The sequence below is a fragment of the Bison bison genome, unplaced genomic scaffold (genome assembly GCF_000754665.1).
Source record: "Bison bison bison isolate TAMUID 2011002044 unplaced genomic scaffold, Bison_UMD1.0 scf7180017864535, whole genome shotgun sequence".
Classification (NCBI taxonomy): domain Eukaryota; kingdom Metazoa; phylum Chordata; class Mammalia; order Artiodactyla; family Bovidae; genus Bison; species Bison bison.
In genome coordinates, this window is record NW_011495084.1 from 2,526,471 (window position 1) to 2,537,949 (window position 11,479).

Genomic DNA, 11,479 nt, shown 5'->3' on the forward strand with positions numbered 1-11,479 from the left:
AAAGTTGTTGAAAGGAATTATTTTATTGTTAAAGTATACAACTCTTCTAGACCTCACAAAAAACATATGCCAAACTGTTGGCATTTTTTTTTAAACAAATTAACACAAATGTAACCATGTGAATAATACTTCAACATCAGTTGCTATTTCTAAGTAACAAACATATTTTTAGAGAAATAAATTCATTTATATAGCGCTTCTTTTACAAGCATGCTTTCATGATACATAAAAACATGTTTTTTAATTTCATTTTCAATAAAATGTCTGTTCTTTTGGGAATTCTTTTAGTAATAGCAAAATCCTCAACCCTATCACCCACTAGTCCAAATAATTTTTAAGCTTATCAAAAAGCAATACAATTGTTTGCTAAAACTACTTATGTTAAAAATACCCTTCATATCCAAAGTCAAATTTATTTAAGCCAGCATCTCATATTGGAAAATTACACTTTATCACACTAAACTGGTATAAAGGAAGTTACAACTGACATAGGGCTTTTTAAGCTCATCAAAAAAAAAGACTTCAGTGAAAGTTTCCTTTCAGAAAGTTGGTTCTTTTTAAAGCAAAGAACTTTTAAATTGTAAGAACTGGTTTTATGATCATATCAAAACTGTTTTCTATACCTGTTTTAAATTAATAGGATTTTCACCCACTCTAGTTTAGAAATTACATGCCTCAAATATAAAATATAGCTCTTTAGTACTGTCTTCAATAAATATCACTTAACGCAGGCAGTTATATAAGACTAGAAGCAGTTCTGGAGAAGGCAATGGCACCCCGCTCCAGTACTCTTGCCTGGAGAATCCCATGGACAGAGGAGCCTGTTGGGCTGCAGTCCATGGGGTCGCTAAGAGTTGGACACGACTGAACGACTTCCCTTTCACTTTTCACTTTCATGCATTGGAGAAGGAAATGGCAACCCACTCCAGTGTTCTTGCCTGGAGTATCCCAGGGATGGTGGAGCCTGATGGGCTGCCGTCTGTGGGGTCTCACAGAGTCGGACACGACTGAAGTGACTTAGCATAGCATAGAAGCAGTTCTAGAGGACAACGGCACTCCTCTGAAAACTTGTCTGCCTGTAGAAGCTATAAAGCTGCAATAGAATCTCAGACCCCAACTTCACTCCTAGGGAATGTCCACACCCAGAAGGAAGGAACGAAAGGTAAGCGATCACAACCATATCCAAAGCAGAAGCGCAACAGCATGTCTTCCTTCCTGTAGAATATGGCAAAATGATTTTTTCTTTTGTTTTCAAATCAAAAGGCACTTAAAGGTTTCTGTTAGATCTCCTTTCTTTCATTGCTACTACTACTACTAGTAATACTTCTTTTTTAAATGCAGCCTTTGAAGGGCATGAACCAGGTCTCAAAGTACTTTAAATACCTCTCACAGAAGGCTTTAAGACTTTACGACTTGTCAAACAACAATTAATATAAAGGTAACATTTTTTTGGCTCAGAAAGTCTCAGAGCATTTCAGTCTTTAAAACCACAGCTGATAATTTTCTTAGACATCTAGGTTAAGTTTAAATAAGAGAGAAATACCGAAAGTAATGGCTAAAAGGATTGAAATTAGGCTTTGTTGCCTTCTTTGACTACCTTAATCCTACTGAACTTCAAGACCAAATTAACACCTCCTTGGTTATTTATGTTTATACTAATGTTCAAAAGTGTGAAAATTAATCCATCAATTTGTCAAAAATTATCCAAATTATTTTTTTCAACAGTATATACACTTCCCTAGATCATAGCCATCCAAACAGAAGCTACAATTTAAAAAACTTTTCCTTAAAATTTAGACTTACTCTATTTTCTATATTTTTTAGTCCAACGATGGTAGGGTTTTCAGAGTATTCCTTCAGAGTGCCTACAATTATTAATCATATTGTTATATATCGTAGTGTTAATTTTGTTTTCATTCAGAACTCTGGGAATATTATGTCAATTTTGTAGCCCAAGAAAAAATTCTAAACCTAGTTTACATATATAAATGTCTTGCAAAATTCAGTTAAATGCATACATGTGCTTCTTCAGAATGTGACTATGAAGTAGCATATACTTGCTTTTAATCCTAGTTTTTGATACTTATTAGCTCTGCTTTAGGTACACATTGCTTAATTTTTCTATGTGTCATCTTCTTTTTCTTAAAATTTGGACTTTGGTTGGGATATTAATACCTACTACGTAACACTGTCATGATATAATATTGTAAGTGCTTTGCATGATGTCCTGTATATAATACACACTCAGTAAATGCTAGCTTCTTTTTTATTATCATGTACCATACCCACTCAATAAATAATAGCTTTTTGTTATTATTTATGTATTATTTTTATTACTATTATGCCTACAATTATTAATAGCTAATCTGACTATGACATATGTTATGTGTAAGAGTCATTGGATGGGACTTCGGTATTTCACTTTTATTTCAATGATTCATATAGGAGATTCAATTTATAACTACAGGCTGTGTTGCCAAAAATAAATTTTGAATTTACAAGTTGGAGAAATATCTTTTCCTTGTGTATTACTAAGAAATTCTAAGCAAGAAAGTTTTTCCCAGTTCCTAAGAACTTCAGCCTAAAAAAGGGAGAAAACTGCATAATTAATTTTCTCTTGACTTGAAGGTTATAGACTATATTTTATTATAACAAATAAATGTAATTCTATAATAACTTAGAGTTACTAAAGTGAAAAAATATAACTCCATGTTTCAGATAACAGAAAAGATTAAATTATATGTAGTCATTCATACAATCACTTAGGGAACATTCAAATTGCTCTTAAGAAGTTAGAGTGATGAGCTGTTTTTATTCAGAAAATAAAATATAACTGAAATACTTCACAGAAAATTTTAACTCTTTACTTAGCAATATGTTTAAGGAGGTATTACTATTACTCATTACTACTAACTAGTAGCCTTTTTTAAAGAGTGGAGAGGTAATTCAGTCTCTGTCATGAGACTGACTATATTTTCTAGTGTGAGTCCTGTGCAAAGCTTCAACCAAGCCCCTACTCTAACAGGCTACAGTCAATTTAAGGAGCACTTAAGATGAAACTTAAAAATTAATTTTGAATAGATTTATTTCTTGACAAAGAATATTTGCTAAAATATAGTCTGAAACCATTAATGAAAGATAAGCACACAATTTGTTTCAGATATATTCGACTATGCATATGCACAGCAACTGCATTGAAGTTTTTAATTTTATGGTCAATTTTTCCTATTCTCTATTTTTTTCTTAATTAGACAAATATTTATTGCGTATATCATATATAAATGATACTGTGCTGGCAGCATTATAGAGATAGCAAGGAGGATCACCTTATTTTGTTTTCTACTTAGAAATCTTGCAAGCTAGTAGTCTTTGTAGCTTGCAAGTTAGTAGACAAGGATACAAAGCAAAGTCTGAAATTTTTAATGTTTATATGATACCTTTTGAAAGTACATGATTTTCATATTTTCTTGCTTATATAAAAGGTAAAAGGCTTGATAATATAGGAAGTAGTTATAGTGAGCTGCATTCTTTTTGATGGCTGCTATCTCTGAATAAATGATTGCATCTTGCTGATTTCAAAGCTACCCCTAATGGAAGAAGCACGGATTCTGAAGATGGAATAGTCTTCCATCCTTTATGGTGCTGGGAAGTGGGGAAGTGGTGTGTTGGGAGAACAGTGGGTAGGCCTTGGACAAGTTATTTACATAACCTGAGAAAAATGGCACAATTAGAAGTATCTTCCCTATAGGACAGGAGAAATGAAAGAAATTAAACATAATCCATCTGGAATAGATTCCAAGGTCGCTTCTCAAGTGATTTCTAGCAGCAAACCAGAGCCCCAGGGCCTGTGACCTGGATGTTATGGGACATAATTTATTTGGCCTTCACAGTGTCCTTAATACACACACACACACACGACGCATCCAAAAGACAGGTAGAATATAGGTTCCTCGTCCAGATCTCATTAACCCTATCACTTCCTACTGTATGCATCTCCTCTTTACACAGTTATATTGTTTGCCTGAGCTCTGGAAGCATTTGTGTTTGCACCACTCTCCCTCAAATGTGAATGATGAGAAATATTCCTTTCTCATGAAACCTTTCTATATTATAACTACATAGAAATTATGAGCTGATAAGAATAGTTCTATTTTAAAAGAATTCCTTCTGAAAGCAGAACACACCTTAGCTATTGAAAGGAATTCCTAATATCCGGCATCAAATATGTGACTGATATTTTAAATCTGACTCAACTTTTTGTCACCTACATCCAAACTATTTAGAATCAAAGTTTTATTTTTACATAGATCATAAGAAACGGGTAGCTGGGGATACTGGGCTCTATCTACGAGTGACACTGGATTCAGTTCAGTTCAGTCGCTCAGTCGTGTCTGACTCTTGACTGCAGCACGCCAGGCCTCCCTGTCCATCACCAACTCCCGTAGTTCACCCAAACTCATGTCCATTGAGTCAGTGATGCCATCCAACCATCTCATCCTCTGTCGTCCCCTTCTCCTCCTGCCTTCAATCTTTCCCAGGATCAGGGTCTTTTCAAATAAATCAGCTGTTCGCATCAGGTGGCCAAGGCATTGGAGTTTCTGCTTCAACATCATTCCTTCCAATGAACACTCAGGACTGATTTCCTTTAGGATGGACTGGTTAGATCTCCTTGCAGTCCAAGGGACTCTCAAGGGTCTTCTCCAACACCGCAGTTAAAAAGCATCAATTCTTCAGTACTCAGCTTTCTTTATAGCCCAGCTCTCACATCCATGCATGACTACTGGAAAAACCATAGCCTTGACTAGACAGACCTCTGTTGACAAAGTAATGTTTCTGCCTTTTAATATGCTGTCTAAGTTGACACTGGATTAAACAAGTGTAAATAGAACAGGTGAGTGTTAAGTGAAAACAAAATAAAACAAAACACTGCTAATTCTGTGAGACTAAGAGATGAAGAAGTAGAAAATGATTAAAAGTTCAAGAATGGCCCTGGTGGTTTACTGCTCAAAAATTGTAGCATTTCATAACAGTAATACAGAAGAGAGGTTACACTTCACCTACTTTATAAATTATCTGAGTTTGAGTGCTGGAAGGAGTGAAGATGAGAGATGCATTTGTGAACTGTTAATTCATACAAAGGCGGGCATTCATGCTAAGTTGCTTCAGTCATGTCTTACTGTATGTGACCCCATGGACCATAGCCTGCCAGGCTCCTCTGTCCATGGGATTCTCCAGGCAAGAACACTGGAGTGGGTTGCCATTTCCTTCTCCAATATAAAGGCATAGAGAGCATTATCTAAGCAGTGGCAGATTGGTCTCTCACTTCATGGATCATCTATCTTACTCTGAGATAGTAGGTATTGTTTGCAGACATATCCTGGTTTCATCCATGCCTTTCGATGTTTACACCAAACACTCATAAATATCCATTCTTTCAACAAAGAGCTTTTGAGTGCCTATTATATACTCAATAGTTGTATATGTGATTAAAATAGAGCAATGAACAAAACTAGGCAAAACACAAAATCCCAGCTCTTATGAATATTTATGTACACTGGAGAGGGAGGCATATGACAAACAAGTAAATCAGTAAAGTATATGCTGCTGTCAGATGGCAGCAATTCTGTGAGATTTTTAAAAAATGAAAGAAGGAGAGTGTATATTTATAAACACTAGGTCTAGAGAATGCTCCACTGAGAAGACATTTGAGTAAAAAGCAGAAGGAAAATAAAATGCAACAGAATAGATCTGGCTTGTTTAAGAGGCCACAGTAACTGAATTGAATGGATTAAAGGGAAAGAGTAGAGTTCCAAGAGGTCAGAGGGTGGCAGTGAGATAGTATGATTGTAGACCCCTGCAAGGACCTTGCTTTTACTATAAGTAGAATAGGTAGTCATTGAAGAGCTTCAAGGAGAAAGTGACTTGAGCTGACTTACACGGTAACAGGTTACTCAGGCTGCAGTGCTGAGTATACACTATCATGATGCTCTAATGGCAGAAGATTGCTGTGTGGAGTAAGCAAGAGCCATGAAGACTGTGGCAAGAGGTCATGTGACAAACTCATTTTGAAGTTGGAAGTAATACGCTTTGTGGATGTATCAAATACAGTGTGAGTGAAAGAGAGGTACCAAGGACAGTTCCAAGGTTTTTGGTCTGAACACCAATAAGTAGTATTGCCATCAGCTGCGATAAGTAAGGCTGCAAATAAATCTGACTTCTTAGGGGGAATAGCAATAAACCAGTCTTGAGGATGTTAATTTTGAGACCCCCATTAGAGATCTAGATTCAGGCATCTGGAAATCAGGAGAGACAGATAAGCTGCAGATATAAATTGGGAATCATAAGGCCATGGGTAGTTTTTGGAGCTATGAAACAGCATGGATTTACCAGGGGCGTTAAGGCTGATTGAAGAGGGAAGGCTTTCCACAGTTAGGGATGAGAAGCAGAGAACGTAAAGCAGCCTGAGACAGGGGTAGCAAGCAAAAATGCAGGAAAATCAGGAAGAGTGTAGTGTGCTAGTAGCAGGATGAAAAAGTATATCAGGAATCAGATCAAGTGCTTCAAAGGACTGAGAAGTGGCTCCTGGATTTAGCAACATGGAAGTTAAACTAAATAAGAACTGTTTTGACGGGACTGTGGAAGCAAAAGTATGAGAGATGGGCTCAAAGGAGAATGGGAAGAAAAGAATTGGATACACAGAATCAACTCCAATAATAGCTAATTAATGAAACACAAAAGATAAAAAAATTAAAAATGTGATTTAAAAGAACATGTAAAATGGAAAATGTGAAAATCATAAAAAGTTTATGAATGTAGATAATTTTTCTTTTTAATTAAATGGAGTGATAAAATGAAGATTCTAAACTTTGCACTTTAGTTGGTAAGATGATCCCGCAATGTCACAAATAAGACATCTCCTTGTAACTTTTGTCATAAAGTACTCTTTTTCAAATAGATGAAGTGATGTTACATTTAGGAAGAACTGAATATATAGAAAAAGAAAGGTTCCCACTGTCACACATGTACATTCACATTCATAGATACAAAACCAAAATAAGAGAGACATTTTTAAAGTAATGTCTGTGGGTATTCCCATCTGCTAAGAGTATAGCAATTCATTATTCATACCCAAATCTAGGGTTATTTAAAATTAACAGCTTAAACTTTTAAAAATTCATTAAAAAACTATAGTTTTCATTAATTCTGAGACTTGCTACCAACATTTTCTTTCTGTACATATTTAGAGAAGTGATGAAATAAACTATTTTTGCCTTAGTGAATACGTTTCATAACTAACATAATGTATTCCAATTTATGATCTTTTGGGAAAATATATGAGCACATGCCATCAGTGGAAATTATGGAAAACTATCTCAGAGGCAGCATTTAGGAAGCAGAGACTGAAAGTGTTATGAATCACTTACCTCCCTAATGTCCCTCTGATACTTAGTGTTCATTTCTTCTGTTTTAATGAGATCCTTTCTTGCTGTCTCAGCTTCCTGTTCCACCTCTCCCACTCGGGAAGAAAGGGCTGCTAAACGTTCTTTCATTTGGGCCATTTCATAGTTTTGTTTTTCAAGCAATTCTTGTAGTTCGACTATTTGACTTGTTTCATCAGTTGAGTCTATAGAACCATTGGACAATCGCTGTGGGAAAAAAGAAAGAAATGACACTGAGAATTATCTACCTCTTTAATTTGAAATCCATGACCTTAAAGATCTAAGACTGATAAACATTTCGTACTGAACAGTAAGAACTCTAATAGAACTAACTTTGGAGGAAAACTAAGCTTCTGAGAAAACTCTTAATTGACATTAAAATATAAAAGTAGACCAGTAATTTTCAAGTAGGTTAAAAGGCGCATTTGAACTGGAAGCTACTATATACACATTATACACAGTTTAGCACAAAACACAAGTAAACCCTAAGCATTCAGTAAGTGGCAGCTATTTTTAATCAATTACATATGAAATTTATTATAAAATAATATTATATTTATGTAATACAGCCTATCATTAGTAAGAAACTATGTAATATTTTCTACTTTTATTCAAGATCCTTTATGAATTTGCAATTAATTTTCAATGACACTCAGTAAATGAGCTTACACAACATTTTTCTTTTAAATAAGATTATTCCTATTGTGAATCTGACCTTGTTGGAACAAAGGTATGGCATAGAAAAGTCTTGCTTTCTATATTGCTATCAACATAAAAGTTATGAGTGTGCACAATCCACAGGAAAGAGGCTGAAAGAGTTTAAATAATTTGAGACTGATTTGTCCTCTTTTTGAAGGGGCTGCCTGGAAACCAGGGTGATCCATGTCTTCAGACTGATGCCCTACAGCCAAGCTGCACTGGAGTTTTGTGGTGAAGACAGTGCAGGAACTGGGGAGAAATAAGTTCTAAAACAAAAGGATTACAATCAAGCAGAAATAGGAAAGAATGGAGAGAGAGCAAAGAAAGTATTATCAATTCTGCTAGAATGCCTGTTTGAGAAACGTGAATTTGTTCTAGCATGATAAATACATTAAGGAACAAATTGAACATAATGTAATTTGTGTTTTCTCACGTGCAATCTCATTCTTGAGAATCACTGGCCAAACGCAGAAAAACAGACCTTGCTGAATCAATCAGTGTAGGAATATATTAATCAAAATGCCACACATGCTCATTTCTCAAGCATCAAACACCGAACTCACACTTCAGGGAGCAGTTCGGGTTAAACCATCCATATCTGTACGCCTGTCCGATTTTACCTACCCGCTCCTTCCACCACTTCACAACAGCTCACAGTTATACCCCTTCCGACACCCACTTTAATAAGCAAACTTCACATCTTTCTCAAGGTAAAGAGTTAAATTTATCATAGCTATGCAATTCTTAACCATTTAACATGGGTAAAACTGTGCTACCAGTTTTACTAGTATTCTATTTCTTTTCGAAGTCACTAAGCTGTGCTGCAAACCCCTTTCCCCCATGAGCTCTGTGTTTTTTATTTTGTGATTTTGTGTAACTCATGACACTTGGGAATGCAAATGTCACATTAGACAAAAGGTGGTACTAGTGGTAAAGAACCTGCCTGCAATGCAGGAGACAAAAGGGACTCAGCTTCAGTCCCTGGGTTGAGAAGATTCCCTGCATGAAGGCATGGCAATCCACTCCAATATTCTTGCCTGGAGAATCCCATGACAGAGGAGCCTGGTGGGCTACAGTCCAAAGGGTGGCAAAGAGTCAGACACAACTGAAATGATTTAGCACATGTGCCCATAGGAGAAAAGGAGGGCTATCAACTGCATCACAGAAGATAAGTGAGAAAGATAAAACAGAGAGAATGGGAAAGCAAACAAATGGCAAGGTATGTTGATAAGTCCAGTTACCTAACATGTGGAGAAACAGCTGGACACATCAAAATTAAAAGGCCAGAGAAAGACAGTCTTAGACAGCATCTTAAGATACCAGCTGGATCTGCAGTTAGTACTTCAAAAATATTACTGAATGTCTGTAATACAGGTGCCAAACTTCTAATTACTTAGTAAAATGGGTAAGAGGTGTTACAATTAGGTAGGGATTTTGAAGAGGAACCACAGATCAGTCGACCAGATGCTCCTTCAGTTTTGATTCCCTTAGCTGCTGGGACTGATGCTCACTGAGGGATCAGAGCTGAGAACATGCCCAGGAATTGCTGTTGGTGGAAGGGAACTGCCTTTCCAGAGTTAAAAGTCCTTCCTGGGGTATGCAGTACCACATACAACACAGACCAGTATTGTGTTTGTGCTCAGTCATTCAGTTGTGTCCAACTCTGTTTGCGATACTATGGACTCTAGCCCGCCAGGCTCCTCTGTCCATGAAATTTTTTTCCAGGCAAGAACACTAGACACGGATGTCATTTCCTACTCCAGGGGATCTTCTTGGCCCAGGTTGATCTTCTTCAACTTGCATCTGTTGTGTCTCCTGTACTGGCAGGTGAATTCTTGACCACATAGACCAGTAATATTGTGAAACTAATAAAAATCCAACATTCTAGACAGTTTTTAAGAACACAAAATGGAAAAACATTGATTGTGACCTTTATATATGACATTCATGGGCAAGTCTGGATCAGTCTCTTTTGGGATCACTGCATGAGTGTCCAGGAGTCTTCGGCAGAGGCGTGGGTCAGCGGTGGTCTGCTGCAGGGTTGGGGGCACTCAGTGCAGCGTGTTAAACAGCAGAAACATTACTTTGCCAACAAAAGTCTGTCTAGTCAAAGCTATGGTTTTTCCAGTGGTCATGTATAGATGTGAGAGTTGGACTGTAAAGAAACCTGAGTGCCGAAGAACTGGTACTTTCGAACTGTGGTGCTGGAGAAGACTCTTGAGAGTCCCTTGGACTGCAAGGAGATCCAGTCAGTCCATCCTAAAGGAAATCAGTCCTGAATATTCACTGGAAGGACTGATGCTGAAGCTGAAACTCCATTACTTTGGTTACCTGATGCGAAGAACTGACCCTGATGCTGGGAAAGATTGAAGGTGGGAGGAGAAGGGGATGACAGAGGATGAGATGGTTGGATGGCATCACCAACTCAATGGACATGAGTTTGAGTAATCTCTGGGAGTTGGTGATGGATGGGGAAGCCCTGCATGCTGCAGTCCATGGGGTCACAAAGAGTCGGACACAACTGAGTGACTGAACTGGTCTAAAATATGACATAATTATCTATACGTTGAACTGGGAAGAGCCAATTTACATTCATTAGACAGCAACTGAGAACTGATTTAGGAAGAAAGGCTAGAGCCAATTGCCAGTCAGTTATGTCCAAATTTGGGATCACGGGGTATTATATTACTGAATTTCTATAATAACAGCAAATTTTTTTGATCTCTATATACAACCTATAAGTAAGGAGGAAACCTTGAGCTTTAATAGAATTTCTACATCTTCACATTGAGAATTTTCTCTAGCCAACTAGAAAAAAGGAAAGTTTTAGAAACTATGAAAATTAGAAAATAATTTTTTTTATTTGAAAAATGTTTTATGTTATTGAAATATTACATTCAAGATTGAAGTCCTTAAGAACTTTGGAGAAACTGAGACTTAGGTAATTACACAAAGCTGACTTGAATTAAAATGCAAAACTTTGAATTCACAGTTCATTTCATCTATACTTTATTATTTTTAATTAGGACATATAATCTAAAGGATAAACAACACATGTTGGATGGTATTGACAAGTACCAAGAATACGGCTGTGTGTGTGTATATAGCTATATGAACATACATAAAACAGCACACACACATGTACACAACCACACACATATGTATATAAATTCTGCAAATATTTGTTCACTGCAACTGATTGATCTTAATTTTCTAATTAGAAAAACGATTATTCCAATTTTGTGCATCTGAAGTCCATTAAAATCTTATCTAAAAATTGCATAGTTTTAATGGGCTCAAGGCAAGAGAAATTTAAGTAAATATAAACAGTAATCAGACAA

The 11,479-nt window shown here is 36.4% G+C and overlaps 1 protein-coding gene across 3 annotated transcripts in view; it reads right to left on the reverse strand.

Moving 5' to 3' along the window:
* PPFIA2 (protein tyrosine phosphatase, receptor type, f polypeptide (PTPRF), interacting protein (liprin), alpha 2) overlaps nt 1-11,479 on the reverse strand; it is a 507,538-nt gene that overhangs the window by 121,252 nt on the left and 374,807 nt on the right. For all 3 annotated transcript variants that reach the window (XM_010832020.1, XM_010832022.1, XM_010832021.1), the window contains one exon: nt 7,425-7,646. In XM_010832020.1, the coding sequence (XP_010830322.1) occupies nt 7,425-7,646 (222 nt within the window). The remainder of the gene's footprint in view (nt 1-7,424; nt 7,647-11,479) is intronic.